The 24,553-nt window shown below is 48.6% G+C and overlaps 1 protein-coding gene and 1 long non-coding RNA gene across 4 annotated transcripts; both read left to right on the top strand.

The window, feature by feature from the left end:
* The first annotated feature begins 1,134 nt into the window (after positions 1-1,134).
* Positions 1,135-3,863, top strand: LOC130378360 (E3 ubiquitin/ISG15 ligase TRIM25-like). Of its 3 annotated transcripts, XM_056585142.1 has the most exons (3): positions 1,136-1,320; positions 1,498-2,565; positions 3,368-3,863. In XM_056585142.1, exon 2 carries the CDS (start codon positions 1,500-1,502, stop codon positions 2,370-2,372), a length of 873 nt encoding a protein of 290 aa, XP_056441117.1. In that variant the 5' UTR covers positions 1,136-1,320; positions 1,498-1,499; the 3' UTR covers positions 2,373-2,565; positions 3,368-3,863. The 3 variants fall into 3 exon arrangements, with proteins under 3 accessions (XP_056441116.1, XP_056441118.1, XP_056441117.1); XM_056585141.1 differs by having other exon boundaries at positions 1,135-2,565; XM_056585143.1 differs by lacking the exon at positions 3,368-3,863 and adding an exon at positions 2,691-3,255 and having other exon boundaries at positions 1,135-2,565.
* A 10,363-nt stretch (positions 3,864-14,226) lies between these two features.
* LOC130378359 (uncharacterized) lies at positions 14,227-19,194 on the top strand. The gene is made up of 4 exons (XR_008894664.1): positions 14,227-14,618; positions 18,323-18,424; positions 18,666-18,789; positions 18,954-19,194. It is a non-coding gene; the product is annotated as an uncharacterized LOC130378359 (long non-coding RNA).
* Positions 19,195-24,553: the final 5,359 nt, after the last annotated feature.

Here is a 24,553-nt window from a genome sequence, read left to right as displayed (position 1 = left end):
CGAAAACGGGCCAGATGATTGGATGAGGATGGCCGAGCTCCAGTCCAGGAACAAGGCCTGCCTTCCCCACCTCAAGAGCAGCTAAACCCATCCGGGTTTAGGATGGATGTCATTTGTAAGTTCATGTTTAAGTTAAAGTAATGGATTGAAAATGTGTTTTGAGGAAGAAGAGGTTTAAGAAAAGCTACTTTTAGTTAATATAGGCCCACAAGAAAGTCAGTTCCTACATTAGAATCGCACATGGATACCGAAGAAGAAATGGTGATAATAAGATAATGTGTTTACAGGTTGCAAAGACAAAGACTGTGGAAAAACTCTTATAATGCAACGAAATGAGGAAATGTGATGAGATTTGAGTGAATAGTATAAGTGAAAGTGTGAGATATGTGATTATACATAAGGTCAAAGGTCACGCCTATTCCAGTCAAGACAAGCTACCAGTGAACACAGCGGAGTGAATAGATGGTTGTCGTAGTGCACAATGACTTCCACTGTTTAACTCATAACATTAGCGTGAGATATCTGTAATGTGAAATCTGTCATCAGATATATTTCTTGAATAATGGACTCTAACCTGTAAGTAATCAAATTGTTACAACAGAATGGACTGAAACCGGAAATGTCGGGACGACATTTAGTTAAGCAGGGGAGAATGTGGTATACCCCCCATTTTTGCATTTTGTATAGTCCCTTTTCATGATTCTGTGACTTATGTACGATGGAGTTACATGTTTGGGCCAATAGATGGCACTATTAGACCTCTGAATAATGCAGTTGCATGACGATTACGAACAAAGGAAGAAGTTGTTACTGCGAGTGAAGGAAGGAAGCAGTCGCATTCTCGAAGTGAATGAACCAAAAACTCTTATATCGCTTTAACAATGTGTGTGTGTGTGTGTGTGTGTGTGTGTGTGTGTGTGTGTGTGTGTGTGTGTGTGTGTGTGTGTGTGTGTGTGTGTGTGTGTGTGTGTGTGTGTGTGTGTGTGTGTTTACCTTGGCCCTTTCTAAATACCTGCCTGTAAAGTTTGTTCCAAGATGAACCCAATCCAATCCAGCCCAACAAGATGCCTGATTGAAGTGACATTGTTCCGCCTCGAGCAGCAGGACACCTGTACAGTGATGTCATGGAACAGCAGCCAATAGGAGGTTAGTCTGAGAGGAGGGTCAACTGGTCCAACTGATAATTTCCTTGTTACCGAGTCGGAAGGTTTGGTGATGCTCACTTCATTACAGCAGTGAGAAGACCCAGGTAATTTACTCCACTCTGATCCGGGATTCATCATACATTTCTGTAACTTATTGATCATATCAATAGGAAAGGTACTATTTTACTATCATCAGGTATGGGTTGAAATCGTTAGTGTATATGTTGAGTACTCTCACCTGTCACTGTTCACTGCTGTTACTCAAATCAAAACTACTGATTGGCTACGACCTCTATTTTACCATTGTTATACATTATAAATGATTAAACTTTATTTAACAATAGTTTTCTAGGAATGGCCTCTGCGACATCGTGGTCTCAGGAGGACTTCTCCTGTTCCATCTGTCTGGATGTGTTCAACAGCCCAGTTACCACACCATGTGGACACAACTTCTGCAGAACCTGTATTACAGTGTTCTGGGATGACATGGTCCAGTACAAATGTCCTGTCTGCAACGAGCTGTTCCACACAAGACCTGTTTTACGGGTTAATACCCTCATATCAGGGATGGTTGATCAGTTTAGAAGTTCTGTACGAGTCAAAGAGCAGCCTTGCGTTGAACCCGGAGAAGTTCCTTGTGACGTCTGTACTGGGACCCAGCTGAAGGCAGTGAAGTCCTGCCTGGTGTGTCTTATCTCTTACTGCCAAGCCCACCTGGAGCCACATCAGAGAGTCGCAGGCCTGAAGAAACATCAGCTGGTCGAGCCTTTAGACCGTCTGGAAGACAGGATGTGTAAGAAACACGACCGACTTCTGGAGCTCTTCTGCCAGACTGACCAGGTGTATGTGTGTCAGTTCTGCACAGTGACAGACCACAAGTCACATCCTGTTGTACCTCTGAAGGAGGAATATGAAGTGAAGACGGCCCAGCCGGGGAAGATAGAGGCTGAACTTCAGCAGATGATCAAGGAGAGACAACGAAAGATTAAAGACATCATAGACACGGTGGACCACAGCAAAGCAGACGCAGACAGAGAGATAGCCGATGGTGTGCAGGTCCTCACTGCTCTGAGGCGCTCTGTTGAAAAGTGTCTGGATGATCACAACAAAACGGTTCAAGAGAAACTGAAATCCACAGAGAAAGAAGCTGAAGGCCTCATCAAAGAGCTGGAGCAGGAAATAAAAGATCTGACCAATAGAAGCTCAGAGGTGAAGCAGTTCACCTAAACTGAAGACCACCTCCACCTCCTCCAGACCTTCAGATCCCTGAAGGATCCTCCACCCACCAGGGACTGGACGACGGTGGAGGTCCGTCCTCCATCATACGTTGGGACCTTGAGGAGAGCCCTGGATCAGCTGGAGGAGACACTGAACATGGAGGTGAAGAAGGTGCCTGACCTGAGATCAGTTCCACACAAGTGTAAGTGTCTGTTTGGTTTGATTTAGGGCTGTCAAATGTACATTCAATATTAAAATATTCTTCAAATATAAAGAAATATTTTACATTCAAACTAAATTAAACATGTCAGATGTTTTTCCCTTAAGATATGAGTGCCACCGTGTAAAATAAGGTTGAGAAGATAACCTTACACTAAAAAATGTAGTCCAAAAAAACACGTAGCATGCTTGCACACTCACATCCATATGGCCCGTCGGCCTCCTCGGGAACGGGACTCGGCTGCAGCGGTCCGTCCTGTGAGCGTATCCCGGTCCGGTCCTCGGTCCGGTCCTCGGTCCGGTCCTCGGTCCGGTCCTCGGTCCTACACTGGACCCACACGTGTCTCATAAGCCCGTCTCCGCCTCCCTTTATATACCGCTCACCTGCGTCTGATCGGCCTCCCTCGCGGGTGTTTCCTCTGAGCCAATGCGCCAATGCGGTCCCCGGCGCCCTCTGGGGGAGAAGGGTGATAGACCCCCTGCACCACCGGTCCCCTGGGCTTCAGGGCCGCTGTGTCGGGCCGGGTTACCACAATGTGTTCAAAACATTGTTGTATTATATTCATAACGTTGTTGTTAATACATTCATAATATCGTTGTTGTTTTCATAACGGTATTGTTGAGGTGTGTGTATCTATGTATGTGTACATATGTATATGTATGCATGTGTTCATATCTATGTTCATGTACACAGAGCGCAGGAGAACAGTACTAGTGATGATGATGATGATGATGATGATGATGAAGAGCGGTTCAGTAGCTCATCATGTCTGGTTCTCCCTCAGATGCCTGTGACCTCACACTGGACCCCAACACGGCCGGCAGACGACTCTCTCTGTCTGAGGACAACAGGAAGGTGAGGTGGGTTAGAGAGGACCAGTCGTATCCGGATCACCCAGACAGATTTGACTCCTGGTCCCAGGTGTTGGGTAGAGAGGCTCTGACTGGCCGCTGTTACTGGGAGGTAGAGAGGGAAGGACTGGTTGGTATAGGAGTGACATACAGAGGAATCACAAGGAGAGGAAGGGGTGGTGACAGCAGGCTTGGAGGGAACAACAAGTCCTGGAGTCTTCATTGTTATGATGGTGGTTACTATGCCTGGTACAACGGTATAGAGACAGTCCTCCCTCTCCGCCCCGCTGGCTCCACCAGAGTAGGAGTGTATCTGGACCGGCCTGCTGGCTCTCTGTCCTTCTACAGAGTGTCCCCAGGTGGAGGAGGGTCCTCAGACACACTGACACACCTCCACACCTTCTGGTCCTCCTTCACCCAGGAGGACCTCCTCCCGGGGGTGGGGGTAGGGGGGTGGAGGGGGGGGGTCCTAGTGCGGTCCTCAGCGTCTCTGTGTCGGTTGTAGAAAAAAAAACAACCACACTCTGTGGGGCCTCTGTGGGGCCTCTGTGGGGGGGTGCAGACTAAGTGTAGTAAAAAAAAAAGGTGCAGCCCCCTTCGCCCCGCCGCGCACACAAACGAACACGCACAGGCACACACACACACACACACACACACACACACACACACCTACACGTTCACACACACATAAAAAAAAACACATACACACACACATACACACACACACATAGTCTCTCTCTCTCTCTCTCCCTCTCTCTCCCCCCCTCTCCCTCTCCCTCTCTCTCCCCCCCTCTCCCTCTCCCTCTTCCCTCTCCCTCTCTCTCTCTCTCTCTCTCTCTCTCTCTCTCTCTCTCTCTCTCTCTCTCTCTCCTCTCTCCCTCTCCCTCTCCTCTCTCTCTCTCTCTCTCTCTCTCTCTCTCTCTCTCTCTCTCTCTCTCTCTCTCTCCCCCCCCTCTCCCTCTCCCTCTCCCTCTCCCCTCTCTCCTCTCTCTCTCTCTCTCTCTCTCTCTCGCTCTCTCTCTCTCTCCCTCTCCCTCTCCTCTCTCCTCTCTCTCTCTCTCTCTCTCTCTCTCTCTCTCTCCTCTCTCTCTCTCTCTCTCCTCTCTCTCCTCTCCCTCTCCTCTCCCTCTCTCTCTCTCTCTCTCTCTCTCTCCTCTCTCTCTCTCTCTCTCTCTCTCTCTCTCTCTCTCTCCTCTTTAAATTATAGCATGATAAACCACAAAACGTTTAAGATCTCCCATAGTTAGATAAGCACATTTATTATTTGAAATGTACATAAAATACCTATTGATGGTCAACCTTATATATTTTCAGACTTCACCAGTTTAAGTCTTAAGGGCTCTTATATCATCATTTTTGTCATAATCCTGATTTGCGACTTGATTTATAGCAGATGTTATTTTTTATTCATAATAACCAAGACGTCTATGGGATAATGTTGCATGTTGTAAATGACTTTAACTGAATCTTGATTTTTTGTGTTCTGTTGGGAACCAAGCTGGTCGCAGAACATGTTCAGTTATTAAAGATACGTGCTCACCTGTTGATGATTTGTAAAGTCTGCTGCCTCTATTGTTTAGGTCCTCGTGTTAATTGTGTACATGTAAGGGACTATTTTTCTGTCTTATTTGTTAATGAAGCATAATTGCAACAAACAACTCATTGGATCCAACTGAATGTTCTCGTGTGTTCAGCCGATGATTTCTCGTTGTATTAGTTAATAATGCTTCCATAAGTGCCTTAAGAAAAATTATTAATAGAACAACAAATGTTTTTCCGAGATTATTCTTGGACCTCCTCCCTGGGTTTTGGTTGGGGGGGGGGTGGTTTTGGGGGGGGGTACCCTCCACCTCCAGTGGAGGGTACTACATGGTGCCATCGCCTCAAATACTTTTATCTCGTTTTAAATCCTGCTGTTTCAAACACATGTCCGTTCTGTGGCCTATGGGAGACAGTTTTCCATATTTTTACTGAGTGCCCGAGACTCACTGTTTTTTCTCTTTTAACTTTGGTTTTTAGTCTGTTGAATGTGTTTTTTTCTGAAAAAGTTTTTATCTTTGGTGCTGGATTCAAAAAAAGTAATATTTGAAGTGGCAGCTAGTAAATTATCTCTTAGGTGATGCGAAAATGGCCGTGTACATCAGCCGGAGAAATAAGGTGGAGGGCAGAGCAGGGCATGAGGCCCCTCCTGTGTTCCTCTGTAACGTCAGAGCCAGAGTCTGGCTGGAGTATACGTTTTATAAGGCGTTTGGGGATGTAGATGCTTTTAAACAGCGCCGGTGTTACAATAATATTATTTGCTTTGTTGAAAATGATGAGTTGCACTTTGCACAAGATTTTGTTGGATAAACCAAAAAAATGTAAAGACTGAACAAATAGCACATTTCCTGATGTATTGTACTCTCGATTGATTGTAAAAAAAAGGTATTTTTGAAAAATCTCTCTCTTTCTCTGTGTTTACGAATTGCAAACTGTAATTCGTCGGGCTGTGGCTGTGGTCACATGATGGAGGAGGAGACCGGAGGGGAGGAGGTCCTGGCCGACCCCCCCCCCTGGGGGCGCCCCTCTCCGTCCAGGAGTGCTTCGCCCTGCAGGGTACGGGGCTTTGAGTGTCTCTCTGCGTCCGCCCCCTACATGAGAGGGGTCAATGCTATTGCTTATTAGCCACCGGCTAAAGGGCTGATTATGGTTCCACATCGACGCAACGATGAACCCGCAGACGCTTCCAGGCAGTCGTGAACCTGCTTCGGTTCTGCGGCGGCTTTTAGTGAGCGGACCAATCACAGCCCTCGCTGCTGCGTCGCCTCGACGGAGGGTTAACATATCGGGTAGGCGCGCGTCAGGCCCTTGCTGTGGACGCAAGGAGGGTCCGCGAGGACGTGAGGGGTCCGTAGACCCTCACGCAACCCTCTCATCCCCCGGAACCCCCACCACCTGGAGAGGGTCCCGGGGGGCAGCTCAGGTCTGTGCACACACTCACACTGCAACATGTTTGCACACACACAAGCCAACACACACATTACAACATGTTTGCATGCATGCACACGAATGCACACACACACACACACGCACACGAATGCACGCACACGAATGCACACACACACACACACACACACACACACACACACACACACACACACACACACACACACACACATTACAACATGTAAGCGCACACACACAAAAATGCTTGAACAGACACAGATACACACACAAATACACACACTCATTCACTCACTCACTCACTCTAAAGCCTAGTCTTGACACACACTAAAGCCTACTCTGGACACACACACAAACACACACTCTAAAGCCTACTTGACACACACACACACACACACACACACACACACACACACACACACACACACACACACTAAAGCCTACTCTTGACACACACACACACACACACACACACTCTAAAGCCTACTTGACAGACACACACACACACACACACACACACACACACACACACACACACACACACACACACACACACACTGTCGAGTGTTGGACACCGCACGCGCGGTGATTTATGGGAACGATCGCGTACGACACACACACACCGCTCCGCAGGGGTGTGTTTTTGTGAGTCTGGGTGTCGCACGTACGCTCCCCGGGACCAACCTAGGTCGAGCCCGCTTGTTTCCGTGAAGAGTCGGTTTCACGGAGGCGCTCGGTCCGGCTCGGCTCAGTCTTAATCCGGCCCGACCCAGGTCACTCTGTTAAGTCCCTTCACAACAGTTTACTTTAATACGAATTCAGACCCGTCCGTTTAGCGGGACCAAAGTCTCTCGAAACAATAATAGTTAATACGAAATGATGATGTATCTTTTTGCCTTGTCACCCCCTATACACGTCAGTCACAATCAACCATTGCCTGTACAATGCGCCACTCACCGTGAGGGGATCAGCTGGGAGAGCGCGTCGTTTGGCTTTGCCTGTGTCGAGGAGTCGACAGGGAAAAGGACTCGAACGATTGAGTTTACCTACTACAAATGTAGTCAGGTAGATTTATTCTTAGGTCCAATAAACAAAATTACTTTTACAACTGAGTATAGATTTGAAAAGAAAAGACAGTAAAAAGAAGAAGAAAATAGATGAAGAATGGCCTATTAAAAATACCAACGAGCCTGAAGTTGAGTTTCTAAGTCTAGGTACCAACGTCCTCTTGGGTGGAGCCAAGGTTGGGTTTCTAAGTCTAGGTACCAACGTCCTCTCGGGTGGAGCCGAGGTTGGGTTTCTAAGTCTAGGTACCAACGTCCTCTCGGGTGGAGCCGAGGTTGGGTTTCTAAGAGCCCAGGTTTTAACGTTGACGCAACTCTCGTGCCTCAGTACCCGCATGACCCCGAGAGTTTGCCTTTGTTGAGTTAATCACGCTTGAGACTAAGCTAGTGCTAAAGAAGTTTCCTATTAAAAGTATACAACTTCCTCTCAAGAGGCCCTTGAGGTTGGAAGTACCAACGTCCTCTTGGGTGGAGCCCAAGGTCGGATTTCTAAAACTGAGTTACCAACGTCCTCTCGGGTGGAGCCAAGGTTGGGTTTCTAAGTCTAAACTAAAAAGAAAATAGAGTCTGAACCGAGCGCTACGGTGTCAGAGTCCCTAAGATGAAAATCTATTGCTATGAAGGCCGCTGTTTTTTGGAAGCAGAAGAGCAAGAGCAGGGCGAGAACACACGGCACCACCAGCAGCAGAAGAACCAAAAAGAACGAGTGGGATTTCTCTGCAGATTTCCCTGTTTTACTCTCCTGATAACAAAAGATCCTTTGATAAACGTTCCAGAGTTTCCCTTATTTTGCCCGAGGGGCAACACAAGGAGCTTGAAGTTGTGTTCATACATCATGGGGTCTAAAGGGACACATTTTCTTTGTATTCCTCCAATGTTTCTCCACAAGGAGACATGTTTAAGCATTCAATTTACTACATAAAAGTGTATATAATGTAACCAGTTAGCCCTATGGTAAGACATTTTAAGGCACATAATCTTAACACATAAGAAAATCTAAAGTAAGCAATTTACTTTCACACAAGCAGTTATAAAGAAACCAATTTTCTTTATCCTAAAATATATGTAAACATTAAAGAAGTTATAAGGTAAACAATTTACCTTATCATAAAATATACGTAAGCATTAAAGAAGTTATAAGGTAATCAATTTACCTTATCATAAACATATGTAAGCATCAAAGAAGTTATAAGGTAATCAATTTACCTTATCATAAAACATATGTAAGCATCAAAGAAGTTATAAGGTAATCAATTTACCTTATCATAAAACATATGTAAGCATCAAAGAAGTTATAAGGTAATCAATTTACCTTATCATAAGAGATACACAAGAAGTTATAAAGAAACCAATTTACTTTATCATAAGAGATACACAATAAGTTATAAAGAAACCAATTTTCTTTATCATAAGATATGAGATACACAATATATGGTGACCTTGTTGAAAGCATGGTGTCACAGCATGATTCTGGAGTGATTCTGGAACGGCTAGGTGCACCAATATAGTGAGTCCTATCGGGACACACGTCAACACACACACACACACACACACACTCTAAACCCTACTCTTGACACACACACACACTAAAGCGTACCCCCTAAAGGGATCCTGCACATGCGTGACCCGGGGATGGAGGCAGCCTGGGCGCTACTCGACCACTGTTACATGCAGCAGAGATGAAGTCTCCAGTAAGAAGCAGCCCTCCCCTGCGGTGAGTGTCCCCCGTCAGGGGCAGAAGGCCGCCCGCTGGGGGCCGGGCCGTGATCGGGGCGGCCTCGGACCTCACAGGCAGTATTTGTATGGCCTGTTTCTTCAACGGCCGTGAAACGACTTCAGGTAAGGGCGCACACACACACACACATGCTGTGTGTGTGTGTAGAAGCTGATTTCATACATTCACCCCCCCTTATGGGATGTTAAAGTGGCCTTTAAACGGAGCTGGAAACTAAAAGGCACTCTCTTTAAATGTCTTGCACACACACAATAAACACATGCTCTAACGTACATGCATGCACGCACACACAAAGAAGCACACACATTTGTTGGATTATTTACACTGCAGTTTCTCTGACTGGACTTTGAGAGGTTAACATCGTTATGACATAATCAATACTGAATGTGTACAATGTCAATGTGTCTATGAGCTCAGCTAATACTCATAATGCAGATCCTACAGAGATAGTGAGGATAAGAGACTCTCCCTCTCCCTCCATCCCCCCTCTCCTCCCTCTCTCCCCCCATCTCTCTTTCCTTTGCTCCCCCCCTCCCTCTCTCCCTCTCTCCCCCTCTTCCTCTCTCCCTCTCTCCCTCCCCCGCTCCCTCTCTCCCCCGCTCCCTCTCTCCCCCGCTCCCTCTCTCCCCCGCTCCCTCTCTCCCTCTCTCCCCCGCTCCCTCTCTCCCTCTCTCCCCCGCTCCCTCTCTCCCCCTCTTCCTCTCTCCCTCTCTCCCCCCCCTCCCTCTCTCCCTCTCTCTCCCGTCCCTCTCTCCCTATCTCCCCCTCTCTCACTCTCCCTCCTTTCTCTTTCTCCCCCTCTCCCTCTCTCCCCCCTTCCTCTCTCCCTCTCTCCCCCGCTCCCTCTCTCCCCCGCTCCCTCTCCCCCCCCTCCCTCTCTCCCTCTCTCCCGTCCCTCTCTCCCTATCTCCCCCTCTCTCACTCTCCCTCCTTTCTCTTTCTCCCCCTCTCCCTCTCTCCCCCCCTCCCTCTCTCCCTCTCCCCTTCTCCCTCGTACCAGCACTGACGTCTCCGTGATGAGCGGCCGACCGCTTGGCGTATCCCTGGCGACCCAGTTGACCTCAGTGGCGGCAGCGCCCCCTCCCTCCCCCCTAGCCCCGCCCCTCTGGGCCTCCCTCCCCCCGCCCCTCTGGGCCTCCCTCCCCCCTTCCCTCCCCCCGCCCCTCTGGGCCTCCCTCCCCCCCTCTCTCGCGGCGGGTGTGCTGCGTCTTGTGTCGTGATTATCCCGACGTCTGCGTCTGTGACAGGTCTCGTTGCCGTGGGTTACAGCGCGGCGGCTGCTGGCTCTTTGTGTCCGTCTGCCAGCGAGTGAGACGGCTCTGTGGTCCAGATGTGGTGCTCTGCTGCTGCAGTCGGGGTCATCGGGGGGGGGGGGGGGGATGGTTCTCCTCTCGGGGCTTTGTGCCGAGCCTTGGGGGCTTTGAGTCGTGTGCTGCACGGCACCAGCTCTGGTGTGTGACTGGTGCGCTCGGGGTCACGTGTGTGCTCCGTGTGTCGCTCGGGGTCACGTGTGTGCTCCGTGAGTCGCTCGGGGTCACGTGTGTGCTCCGTGAGTCCCTCGGGGTCACTTGTGTGTCGACGTCCCGCCTTGATCGTCCCCGGATCCGTCCACCGACTCCTCGGTCCGCACCTTAATCCTCGTCCGGAGTCCGGACGCCGACCGCGGCGACTTTGCCGACTTCCTCTGCGTCGTTCTCCTCGTCCCGGTCCTGGGTGTCTGGTCACGTTGACCTCCATGGCGAGCGTGTCCACGCCGTGTCCACGCCGCAGTCCGACGGCAGCCCTGCGGTACTCCCAGAGAGCCCTGGGAGAACACCAACGCCCTGGAGGTGTTGGCCGCGTGGCTGACGAGGAGCCCGGGGAGGATCCAGTGGATCTCCACATCCGGGGTGGCGGTGGACTCGCACGGAGGGCGATGGGCTCGGAGGGACGTTTGTGAGCATGTTGTACATTGAAGAACAGATTCATTGATCGGTATCGACACTGAAACTACTTATATAATACTGTTACACTGCCACGCACTTATTGTACGTTGTACGCAGTTATTGTACGTGGTACGCACTTATTGTACGTTGTATGTCCTGGAACTTAATGTATGCACTTATTGTACGTTGTATGTCCTGGAACTTAATGTATGCACTTATTGTATGTTGTCGTCCTGGAACTTAATGTATGCACTTATTGTATGTTGTACGTCCTGGAACTTATGTGGCACTTATTGTTATTTTGTACTCACTATATTCAGAGAGAGTGTGTGTGTGTGTGTGTGTGTGTGTGTGTGTGTGTGTGTGTGAGTCAGTGAGTGAGTGAGTGAGTGAGTGAGTGAGTGAGTGAGTGAGTGCGTGCGTGCGTGCGTGCGTGCGTGCGTGCGTGCGTGCGTGCGTGCGTGCGTGCGTGCGTGCGTGCGTGCGTGCGTGCGTGCGTGCGTGCGTGCGTGCGTGCGTGCGTGCGTGCGTGCGTGCGTGCGTGCGTGCGTGCGTGCGTGCGTGTGTGTGTGTGTGTAACCCTCTAGGGCAGTAGTTTACTCAGATATGGACTAGTGACTAGGTTTGTATGGAGGGTAATAATAAAGTGCCAACACAATGATTAACTGCAGCCATAGGTTACTTTTAATTTGACTGTATTCAACTTTGTAAGAAAAAATAAAATAGATTCTCAGTGCAATCAAGAATAATCAACAATTTTCACAGTTTAGACCATAACATTAGGTAAGAAACAACTCTCTTTAAACACCATTAAATGTCAAACAAATGTCCATAAGAAGGAATAAAAATAAGAAAATAAATTCCTTGGAAATGTTTAGTTTTCTTTAAGTTCAGTCTTTGTTTCCTTTAGTTTCCTTGGCTCGGTCACTTCAGCATGCATTTATAAAAAGAGTAATGTCAAGTCAGAGTCAGAAGTCAAAAAGTCAAGGGTCGTTTGTGGCGGTTCAGAGCGCTTTCACCGTATATCAAGTTTTTAGTTTAATTTATTCATGCTAAGGTGCCAAGTTCATCAAATGATGAAGGTAAAGGAAGAACGCTCTCTTCCTCGCCACATCTCGGTCCACTCCTTTGGGTAAGGAGGTATGTTCACTAGCTCGCCACCCCTCCGTCGAGGGGAATTCCATCCAGATTCTCCAGAGTTTCCAAGGGTTCGAAAAGCCTAGCCTACATGAAAACAGGCTATTAGTACATGGGTCTTGAAATAACACTCTTCATGGCCATATTGGATATCATCAAAATCCTCAACATACTGTTGAAAGGTGGCTTGAAAGGACTGATAACTCAGTGTCTCTGTGACAGTTATAGTATCTCTTTGTCTCACTCGTTGTCTCTCTCTCTCTCTCTCTCTCTCTCTCTCTCTCTCTCTCTCTCTCTCTCTCTCTCTCTCTCTCTCTCTCTCTCTCACTCCCTCTCTCCTGTTTAGCATGATAAACCATGAAATTAAGACAATTTTAAGATCTTCCATAGGGTTAGCTAAGGAGGATTTAGATTTGTTATTTTAAATGTATATTAAATACCACTGATGGTAAATCACATGTTTTTTATGCCACAATATTTGCATATTTTCAGACATAAGGTCTTCAGGTCTATTATACCCTACTTTCTGTCATAATCCTAACAAGGAACCTTATTGAAAGAACAAGAGGTCTATGGGATATTGTTGCATGTTGTAAATGACTTTAAACTGAATCTTGGTTCCTTGTGTTCTCTTCGGAACCAAACTGCAGCAGAACAGGTTCAGTTATTAAAGATACGTTCACACCTGTTTATCATTTGTAATGCCTACTTCTTCTATGATTTTAGTCCTTGCATTTATTGTGTACATGTAAGGGACTATTTTTCTTTTATAATTGTTAATGAAGAATAATTGCAATAAACAACTCAGTGGATCCAACTGATGGTTCTCGTGTGTTCAGCCGATGGTTCTTCCCCTTTCTTCAGTTTGACAGTTTCAAGCTGACCAGACGTTTCTCCAGATCTTTCTGTTGGTTGTCCTAGCAGCACACCTGGAATGTCCCTCCAGCCCCTTGGGTCCCAGCAGCACTCTGAGGGGTCATGACCCCTGACCTGGACCCAGTCTTCAGTCCCAGGTCTCTGAGGGGTCCTGACCTGGACCCAGTCTTCAGTCCCAGGTCTCTAAGGGGTCCTGACCCCTGACCTGGACCCAGTCTTCAGTCCCAGGTCTCTGAGGGGTCCTGACCTGGACCCAGTCTTCAGTCCCAGGTCTCTGAGGGGTCCTGACCTGGACCCAGTCTTCAGTCCAAGGTCTCTAAGGGGTCCTGCCCCCTGAACTGGACCCAGTCTTCAGTCCCAGGTTTCTGAGGGGTCCTGCTCCCTGACCTGGACCCAGTCTTCAGTCCCAGGTCCTAAGGGGTCCTGACCCCTGACCTGGTCCCAGTCTTCAGTCCCAGGTCTCTGAGGGGTCCTGACCTGGACCCAGTCTTCAGTCCCAGGTCTCTGAGGGGTCCTGACCTGGACCCAGTCTTCAGTCCCAGGTCCTAAGGGGTCCTGACCCCTGACCTGGTCCCAGTCTTCAGTCCCAGGTCCTAAGGGGTCCTGCCCCCTGACCTGGACCCAGTCTTCAGTCCGTTCCTCTCAATGGTGGCCTGGAGGACCATGAGTCAGTCCTCTGGAGACATTTCCTCCAACTCGTCACAACAGTGGAGTCTCCATTCACCTCGGTTATCAAACGCTTTTATCCAGAGAGACTTACAATAAGTCCATTAGTCAGGAGAAAGAGAAACAACAATATTTCTCTGTGGGTACAGTAAGGATGTTCATAGAACCAAGTGCCAAGCACTAACCATCGCTAGGTTAACCCATTCCCCGTCAGTGTTGGGTGTAATGCGTTACAAAAGTAACGCGTTACCGTAATATATTACATTTAGACAGTAATGGAGTAATATAACGCATTACTAACTATATTTCGGTAATATTATTACAGTTACTGAGTCCGGTAACGCGTTACAAGCATGGACATAATAAAGGATGGACCACGGACTGGAAAGTGGCCGCCCATTCATTCCTATACAAACTGCTCAGTGGCGCAGGGTAACATACAGGAGCGATTTGCTTCCGCGTTATGCGGCCAAGACACGTGGCCTTGTCCGTGACGTACGGATGCAGAAATATAGAACGCATGCGTGCCCACCCCCCCACTCCGGTCCAACAACAATATAAAATGATACCGTAATGCACCTGTTCTTTGTCTTTGGATCTTTTGAATAAATGGATCAATACATGATGAATCACAATGATCGCAAGCAGAGGACCGTGAGAGTTATTGAGCAGCAGATGAACCAGTCCAAAAATCGGACACGTTAACGGAGCACTGAACTAGGCCCTCTCGGATGCCATTTGTTTCACTACGACTCCTTTCAACTGCACACCCCTCTTCCCCCGCGAGATAAGGGCTAATAAAACGCTTGAGGTGGCGTTTTGAGGACATGGCATGAAGGTAATTATTAGCCTTTGATTGATATCCAGACATTTTTTGCGGAGACACATTCCTGTTCCCCACTTGTATTGGAGTGAACGGAGATATCTACTTCTGGGTCCCATGATTTGAGGGACCCGTCCACAGCCCGCTTAAACAGCTGCAATACCAGGCTTGGCCGCTGAGCACTGGTGGATTGCGGAAGTATGCAGTGTTCCTGGGGGCTTGGTTACAATCCGAGCCACACAGACTCCAGCCCTTGTTTGGCTGTATATTTTGTCTATTAAGACTTTGTTGTTTGGTCCTAACCAAAACATTAATAGGCTCTAAGCATAAGTTCCTTGTAAAGTCTCTGTGGGACTGAAATGTTGAATGTGTTTCTTTATTTATGCTGTTCTCATGCTCCGTTTTATTACTGCTATTTACTGCTATTTCAGGGCAGGATATATGCTCAGGTTCTAAAATACTTAATTACAAAACATGCCCTGTCTGGTGGCTGTTAGACGTCATTCTTGAAGAGCACTTTTATTTTATTATTGAAATAGTATAAACTATTAACATGTTTGATTTCATGGAAATGCAACTTTTTTTGTTAAATGTTTGTGTGGCTGCACTTTGTAACTAAGGAGCTAATAAATGAGGCATAGAAAAAGAGTTTGTGTCATGTCGTGTAAAGGTTTTGGTTGTTTAATTATTCTATATCATAACATTATTGTAATTCAGCCATTCATGGAACACACTACATGCAGATGCAATATAGACCTCATTAGACTTTAATGTTGCCCCCCCCCCCTCCGCCTTGTCCTGAATGTTTATTTTGGTGAAAGTAATAAGTCACTTATTACTTATTACTCTACACAGAAGGTAATATAGTGAAGAAACTTATTACTTTCAAATGCAAGTAACTAGTAATATGAAATATATTACATTTTGGAAGTAACTTGCCCAACACTGTACGGTACCCAAACGTCGAATCCAGAGGCGTTCGACTTGACGTCTGCTGGCGGTAGACCACCTAAGGTTGCTATGTAACGACGTGGCGTACAGTGAGAGCAAGCCGTGCATAGTAAAGTGTTGCACTAGAGGGAGGTGTGTGTCCTTCTCTCGCAGAATGTTGTACCTGTGCTGGGCGAACCTAGTGAGCAAAGTGTTTTGGGTTTCTCCCACATATTGAGCGCCGCAGACGTCGCACCAGATTAGATAGACACAGTTCTTGGAGAGGGGGCTCCCCCGTCCCTGTGTAGGGAACACGTCGTCTGTGGTTTGATTGCGTACCCAGGGTCGGTACCGGAAAAATTGGCCCTGCGCATTCGGTCTAGGGCGAGACGACGAATGGAGTTTAGCCTGGACAAGGATGTCCCGGAGGTTCTTGTTCTTCCTAAACGCTGCGATGATGCTAAAGTTATTAAGGAGGGTGGTTGAACTAACCATGTGTGAATTTTTTTTTTAATTTCCCTCACTAGACGAACCGCCGACGGGGAGTAGGTGGTAACGAAGGGGAGATGAGGGCCAACAGCAACCGCTTTGGTTTCTCTGAACGTTCCGAGGGCCTTTCTCAGAAACGATCTGCAGTACCCTCTGGTGGACAACGCAGAGAATAGTACCTTGGTGGCTGACTGAAAGTCCCCAGGCCTAGAGCAGATCCTATGGAACCTAAGCAATTGTGTTTTACAAGCCCGGCATATGTGTGTCTGTGGTGAAAGCTGGACTTGTGCAGCAGAGCGTGTGTGTCAGTGTCTTTAAAGTAGACCTTGATGTCCAGCCGGGATGTGGATGGGAACTCTGGGCCCTTAAATGTGGTCGTGTCTAGGAAGTCAACAGAGGAGGGGCTAAAGGTAGATTTAATAGTGATGGACGGGTTGTGTTTAGAATGGTTAAAAAGCCGTCAAAATCCTCCCTAGAGTGTGGCCACACCCCCCAAATATCATCCAGGAATCTAAAATAGTGTACGTTTTTTTGGGACAGGACGCCAGGGCTGCCACCTCCCATTCGGCCATGAATATGTTTGCGTAGGGTTAGGGTTAGGGTTAGGTTGAGCAAGTGGCACATGGGAGAGAGCGGAGGGCACAGGCACAAGCAAATATATTAAAATAATAACTTTGGCTAATAAGATAATAAGATAATGATAATAAAAAGGATAAAGAAAATAATAAAATAATAATAATAAAGGGTTGGGGTAAGGGGAAGAGCTATAATATAGACAAGAAAGGTTATGGTTAGGAAGGAGGTGGAGAAGGTTATGGTTAGGAGAGGAGATGGAGGGGGTTATGGTAGGAGAGGAGATGGAGGAGGTTATGGGTAGGAGAGGAGATGGAGGAGGTTATGGGTAGGAGAGGATGGAGGGGGTTATGGGTAGGAGAGGAGATGGAGGAGGTTATGGTTAGGAGAGGAGATGGAGGGGTTATGGTTAGGAGAGGAGATGGAGGAGGTTATGGTTAGGAGAGGAGATGGAGGGGTTATGGGTAGGAGAGGAGATGGAGGGGTTATGGGTAGGAGAGGAGATGGAGGGGTTATGGTAGGAGAGGAGATGGAGGGGTTATGGTTAGGAGAGGAGATGGAGGGGGTTATGGGTAGGAGAGGAGATGGAGGGGTTATGGGTAGGAGAGGAGATGGAGGGGTTATGGTTAGGAGAGGAGATGGAGGAGGTTATGGGTAGGAGAGGAGATGGAGGGGTTATGGGTAGGAGAGGAGGTTATGGAGGAGGGGGTTATGGGTAGGAGAGGAGATGGAGGGGTTATGGGTAGGAGAGGAGATGGAGGAGGTTATGGTTAGGAGAGGAGATGGAGGGGGTTATGGGTAGGAGAGGAGATGGAGGAGGTTATGGGTAGGAGAGGAGATGGAGGAGGTTATGGTTAGGAGAGGAGATGGAGGGGTTATGGGTTAGGAGAGGAGATGGAGGAGGTTATGGGTAGGAGAGGAGATGGAGGGGGTTATGGGTAGGAGAGGAGATGGAGGAGGTTATGGTAGGAGAGGAGATGGAGGAGGTTATGGGTAGGAGAGGAGATGGAGGAGGTTATGGTTAGGAGAGGAGATGGAGGAGGGTTATGGTTAGGAGAGGAGATGGAGGGGTTATGGGTAGGAGAGGAGATGGAGGGGTTATGGGTAGGAGAGGAGATGGAGGAGGTTATGGTTAGGAGAGGAGATGGAGGAGGTTATGGGTAGGAGAGGAGATGGAGGGTTATGGGTAGGAGAGGAGATGGAGGAGGTTATGGTAGGAGAGGAGATGGAGGGGGTTATGGGTAGGAGAGGAGATGGAGGGGGTTATGGTTAGGAGAGGAGATGGAGGGGTTATGGTTAGGAGAGGAGATGGAGGAGGTTATGGGTAGGAGAGGAGATGGAGGGGGTTATGGTTAGGAGAGGAGAGGAGGGTTATGGTTAGAGGATACTGAGGGGGTTATGGTTAAGTTATAGTAAGGGCTGGATGTTGACTGGAACTAAAAGGAAGGAATAAATAATAAACAGATGAGTTACGAAGGGGGCGAGGACCACCCTCATTTAAGCCCAACGGAGCAGTAGAATCAAGCCTGAAAATCCACCTTCTCTCCGCTGCCCTTCTCTGGACCAGGGTCCAACCTAGATTGGTCTCCAGGCCAGAGAGGGAAAAGTTGGAAATATCATGTTTGGCAAAATGGGCGTACAATAACTTTGAAACCGTCCCCCTCTGAATATGATATATATGTTGGTACAGTCTCTGTTTTATAGTGGCACCTGTTTCGCCCACATAGATGGTTCTACATTGTCTGCATTGGATGGCATAAACAACATTGGTGGAAAGCAGCGAGAAGGTCTGCCAGATGGGAGTTTGCCAAGTTGAAGATGTATTTGAGGTGAGTGAAGTAGGGATCCAGGGTTGTGCGTAGCGTCTTATTTAGTGCCGTATGAACCAGCATATCTTTTACATTTTTATTGAGGCGATATGCCATGATGACTTTAAAGGTTGCGAGTGGAGTGGTTCGAAGTTTAACAGCGTTGAAATGCTGTTTGATGGCTTGGTGAAGGGGGCCTAGTGAGTGAGAGAATGTTGTGACGAGTGGGATTAATTGCTGATCTATGTTTTGTTTTTTCCAGAGAAGTTGGCCCGGTCGGATGGAAAGAGGGCGGCTACTTCATGCTTGATAGTACGGAGAAAGCGTTTGGAGTAACCGCGGGGCCTAAGGGCCTCAAAAAGGGTCCTAGTGGCCTCCACTACATGGTGAGGGAGGGAACAAATACGATGGAAGCGGATAAGTTGGGATTTGATAATAGAACTACAAGTGTGTGGGGGATGGTAGCTGCTGCTAAATAATAAAGAATGTCTGTCAGTGTCTTTGAAATATACTTTAGTGCCTAATGTTTTGTAACCATCTTTTACCTCAGTAAAGAAGACTATGGTGTCCAAAAAGGGGACCTGCTGGAGATGAAGAGTATGTTTAAGTGTGATACGGGGGTGGTGTGAACTAAGAATGTGAATAAAGTGATTTAATTCTGTCTCGGATTTATCCCATAAGCCAAAAATGTCATCAAGGTACCGATAATATAGGAGGGGGCGTGACGGGCATTTGAGAAGAGCTGATTCTTCCCAGTCAGCCAAATAGATGTCTGTATAGGCCGGTGAATATTTTCTACCCATAGCGCAACCGCTTATTTGGAGGAAAAAAGATTTATCAAACAGAAAATCGTTCTGGGTAAGGGTAAGCTGTAAAAATTGTAAAATAAAATAATCAGGACGAGTAAACGGGTGATGATTCCAAGGCTTTTTTTTTAACAGCCTCCAAGCCAAGAGAAGTATCGATATTGGTATAGAGAGAAAATAAACATTTAACCGTCCCCATTTAACCGTCGGGGACGGTTAAATGTTTCAGTTTATTTACAAATGTATACGTATCTTTGACGTAACTCGGGTGTGAATGGGACAGGGGATTTATATAATAATCAAAAAATTCTGCCAGGCGATAAGAATCCGAACCACAGTCGCTCACAATGGGACGACCCGAGGGACCAGATATGGTACAGTCCAGCTCTCTGGGGCCTTATGTTTATGATAAAATGATCTGGCACGAGGGAGATCCGGGCCGTAGAGGTAGTTGGCTTGTTTCGCAGTACTAAGGTGTTCTTTTTTCATTTGATCAATTAAAGTTCTGACCATCGTTTGTGTCTCCAAGTACATCGGCTGTGTGAGAGGGCGATAATATGTAGTGTCGTGAAGTTGACGTGTCGCCTCCAAAACGTAATTGGTCCGATCCTGTAGGACTATTTGACCACCTTTATCTGCCGGCTTAATAATAATCTCTGATGAGATTTTAGATCTTTCAGAGCCTGCTGTTGTTGGGTGTTGATATTACCCTCCCCTTTATGACGTCGGGGTCGGAGGTCACGAAAGGACCGGAGGTCGGGGTCAATCAGTTTGCGTATGGGTGTCGAGACGGACTCCATGGCTGGCTCCCACATAGACGGTATGGTAAACGGTAGATGGGAAAAATCGATCAAAATCAGAATAATCCAGAATTTTAAGACGCCGGTGATATGTGTGCATGTCTCGCCTCAACAGGTCGCGGTCTGGAAGTGACGGTGTCGGGATGAAGGCGAGGCCACGTTCGAGGACCTCGCGTTCTAGCGGGGACAGCTGGACGGTGGAGAGGTTAGTGACGTTGGAAAGGGAGACCGGGGGGGCGGCGCTGCGCCTGGCGACCCAACTGTAAACCCAGTTGGTCCAGCCAGTCCCTCATCATCGATCTCGCCGTCTCCGGAGTCCAGTGGATGTTATCATGAGTGGTCTGAAATTTGAGTAAAGATAATCGGTTGAGGTAGCCAGAGCGGGAGTCCACGTCTTCTATGTGATCTCTAACAAAGGTATTAAATGCTTTAACACAGAAGTTGGCAGGTGGATAACCTGATGGAACCGGTTAGCAGAGGAATAACAATACGGGCCTGTGGGAACTTCTCTCTGGTTAATCTGACCAATCGACGGGTGTCTTTGATGATGGTGAGTGCTGTCTGTACCCTAAGGCAGTTGTCAATTTTGTCCGGTCTAGGGGACGTAAGCCTAAGCAGGATGGCCGTGAGATGTCTAAGCGTCGCTCCTGGATAGCTGTCTGCCTGGATACAGTCCAATTTAAATGTAGGTATGCGGGCAATATTAGAATCCCCCATAATAATGACCGGTTGTCTAATGGGGAGGGACCAAATGGAGGCCTTCCGGTTGGTGTAAGGGTGTAAACGGGGCTGGTAGCAAGAAGGGGACCCGGATTGGTCATCTACCGATGATTCAGATGGAGAGGGGAGGAGTAATGGGGAGAGGAGGGGGAGGAAGAAGAGGAAGAGGTAGGAAGAGGAGATGGAGCCTGGTGAGACGATGTGATGTTCGGTTCTTCCCCTGTTGTGGTAGATCCATCTGCAGGAGGGATCAAAGGAGGTGAAGGAGAACAAGGGTGGATCTCGGCAATGAAGGTGAGCAGGTTGGGTTGTTTTTTTGCATTCTGGTTTGTGTTATTTTGTTACGACTGTTAAAGTGGTCTCCTCCGTCAGAGAAGGCGGTGAGGAGGTCAACATCAGTGGAGAGGTCAAAGGGCAAAGCTGCCCCTGAGTCGGGTTTCTCCTGCGGGAGAGACGACTGGGTCTGGGGGTTGAACAGGTAAGAGATGTAATTGGGGGTTCAAGGTCTGGTGTGGAAGACTTAAGGAGGGTCACTGAGGTGTGATCTATAGGAGTTGGAGGAATGGTGTCAGTTAAGGTAGTCTGTGCTGGTAAGATGACAGGAGGTGGACGTGGTCTGACCACCGGGAGGCGTTGTGGTAGGGGAGGGTGGTTTTGCCGTGGTGGTTGAGGGGCTGGTGTAGCTGTAGAGGTGGGAGGAAAGCGTCGGGCCAAACCAAGGGAAAATGGTGGGAGGGAGAGAAGAGAAGGGATAGGTAAGGGCCTGGAAGGTAAGATGAGTGTGTTGCGGTGTTTGAAGGGAAATGAAGCAGTTAGTGGTCGTGTAGGGAGCGGTGGGAAGGCTGCGTTGTCTGAGATAAGCAGTGGAGTAGGGTGGTGGCAGATCGGCAGTAAGACTGGTTAACAGTGAGCGAAGTGTAGTGATAGATGAGGGAGTCAGGCCTCTGCCGTACCTTTGGCGGGCCCACCTAAGAGCTCTATCAAGGGCCTCCTCACTAAATGGGCTCAGGGTCAAGGGGAAATCCTTTCGGATTCTTCCATAATGTTTCTGTAGGATCCGTAAATTATTATTCAACCAGTCAATTGTGTTATTCTTAATTTCAGTTAAAACAATGTCGTCCGGAGCCGCCGGTTTGATGAAGGCTGTGAGGTAAGCTACCTTTCTAGCCATCCCCAGTGGGGGGACCCCTGTAATGAGGGCTTCCGACAGAATCTCTGTGTGGTGGATCGATTGTAGAAGTTTAAACTAGGTTTTGCTTAATAAAAACTCTGAATTGCTTGATGTGTCTGTCCCAACAGGAGTAACCTTGGAAGGAGGAGGCTTCTGTGGTACTGTGTTGTAGGTACCCAATAGGCTAAATCTGTTTTTATAAGAGTTAGCCATTTTAAAGGGGGACCCAGACTAATTCAAAAGAAAAAGAAAAGCGGGGAAGGGGTTGGGGTATAAAAAAAGAAAAGAAAAAGGGAAAACAGAAGAAAAATGCAAAACAAACTATCATAAGGTTAAACCGCAATTCGCATTGAAAAAAAGATTTGCTAGAACAGATGTAGTTGTGGTTATGCAGCTGTGAGTCAGATCGTAGAGTAAACTAAAAATAAGAAATGAAAATAAAAAAGTAAGGGAATGAACTATGCAAAACCAAAAAGGAAAAAGTCAAAGGTAGAGGGTTGGTGGGATGTGGTTGGTCCGATGGTGAATTGTCTTAGCTGGGAGGTAGATTGTGTTCAGGTCAGGAAACAAGATGTTGCTGATCGTCTGGTAGGCTGGTGGTAAGCTGGTTGTGGGCTGGTGGTAGTTCCCAATAAGTGACCCTAGAATGGTTCAAGGGAGGGGGGCGGGTGGAGTTGGGCCGGTTGGTTGAGTAGATCGTAGTAGATGTTGTGTCGGTCTTCAGTGTACACACATACATATATATGTATATATGCACACACATGGACACACGCCCAAAAATCACAAACCCATACTCTCTTCTGTAATGAAAAAAAGCCTTAATGTTGGAATGGCATTGTTCGGGGAAGGCAGGAGTGTGTCCCTGTTGTTTCTCTGTGTGTGTTTTATCTTCTCATAGTCTTGCAGTGTGTACACACTTTAGAAAAAACTGAACTGAACACACAGATGTTGGGGTACTCACCGCCCAATAGACCACCAGGACAAAAGGAGAAGGTCTGAACAACATCACTGCACGCCGTGGACCAGATTGAGTAAGTATATTCCAGAAGCAGTTAAAAAAGTAAATATTTATTGGATCTAGAAACAATAAACTAAAAAAGGTTGCACACCAACAAAGGTTAGGGTTAGGGTTAGGATAGGGGGTTTTAACCGAAGTGCATCCCGGTGTAGGCCGTTTCCGGTGAATATCTTTTGACAGGAAGGTGCTAGAGAAACGGGAGGCAGACGCACCCCCCCCCAAAGGGAGGAGCGGCTTTCCAACGGCGCCAAGTCCGTGCGACCTTCCCCCCCCGAGATGTGGAGTCGGGCATCACATATGCTGCTGCCCGTAGCGGCTTTGCACAGCAAAATCCTAAGTGTGCTCGGTGCAGGCCGTTTTCGGTGAATATATTTTGACAGGAAGGTGCCAGAGAAACGGTTAGGGTTAGGCACAAGCATTAAAGGAGACTCCGGGTGCACGGGCCATCATCATGCAACTCCCCGAGATCCTCGACACACGCCCACATTAAAGCACAAAGGTTATGAGGTCCCCAATCTAGCGATCGTGAGACATTGTGATCTGTTCTTTCTTTTTTCAGAAGCCTTTTTTCCGGGTCGCGTAGCTACCGACAAGAAGGGACTCGCCCCCAGTACCTTGGCATGCCCGATGGGCCTCCTGGTGGGCGTGTCTGGTGACGCTGTCCGCGGGCGGGGCAAAGGTCAGCCGGGCGCGTGTGGAGCCAAGGGGAGTGACGGCGGGGGCAGCGTCCCGACGAGCGGAGGTCTCGGCAAACGCACAGGGGGGTGTCGTAGTCGTACGAAGGGGCGTGGCGAGGGGCTGGAGGAGAGACGACCCGGAAGGGCGGGGCTCACTCCGCGGCAGCGGCAGGGCAGGAGAAGGCCGTGAGCCTTTCTTTGAAGTGCTGACGTGGCGTGTGGGCCCCCTGGTGGGCGTGTCCGGGGCGACGCCATCCGCCGGGATGTCGAGGGCCAGCCGGGCGTGGGCGGAGCCAAGGGGGGACGCACGGGCTGACCAGAGGGGCGTGGCGTGGGCGGAGCCAAGGGGGAACGCACGGGCTGACCAGAGGGGGCGTGCGTGGGCGGAGCCAAGGGGGGACACACGGGCTGACCAGAGGGGCATGGTGTGGGCGGAGCCAAGGGGGGACGCACGGGCTGACCAGAGGGGCATGGCGTGGGTCCAGCGCCGGGGCTTGGCGGAGGTGAGCGCCGTCCTCTGTGGCGCGGCCGGAGGGGGTCTCGAGCCTGCAGGGGGAGGGGGGGAGGGGGGGAGGAGGGAGGGGGAGGAGGGGAGGGGAGGGGGGAGGGAGGGGACCCCCCCCGGGGAGATGGGTCGCGGGGGACCCAGTCGCGTCTATGTGGGTGCATGACTGACGCGTATGTGCGTCTAGCTGTAGGCGCGAGTCTATCGGGTGGTAGACTGACCAGAGAGGGGATGTCCGATGGGTCCTGGGCCTGCGGTGGCGTCGGCCGCGCTGGACCAGGGTCCAGTCGTCGTGGTGGCTCGGAACAGGCATATCCAACGGTTCGTTTTATTTAAAAAAGTGATCGGGAGGTTCTAAGAAATGCGAGTGTGGTCCGGTAAGAATCCGTTTTTATTGACTTCTTACCGTTGGGCAAAGTACGACGTTTCGTCACTATTGTGACTTCATCAGGT

Source organism: Gadus chalcogrammus, unplaced genomic scaffold, assembly GCF_026213295.1.
Source record: "Gadus chalcogrammus isolate NIFS_2021 unplaced genomic scaffold, NIFS_Gcha_1.0 GACHA073, whole genome shotgun sequence".
NCBI lineage: Eukaryota > Metazoa > Chordata > Actinopteri > Gadiformes > Gadidae > Gadus > Gadus chalcogrammus.
This window is presented reverse-complemented; position numbering and strand designations above follow the sequence as displayed.

What these genes read in the sequence shown, in the direction of transcription:
- LOC130378360 (XM_056585141.1), top strand. Translation starts at nt 1,500, where the DNA reads ATGGCCTCTGCGACATCGTGGTCTCAGGAGGACTTCTCCTGTTCCATC.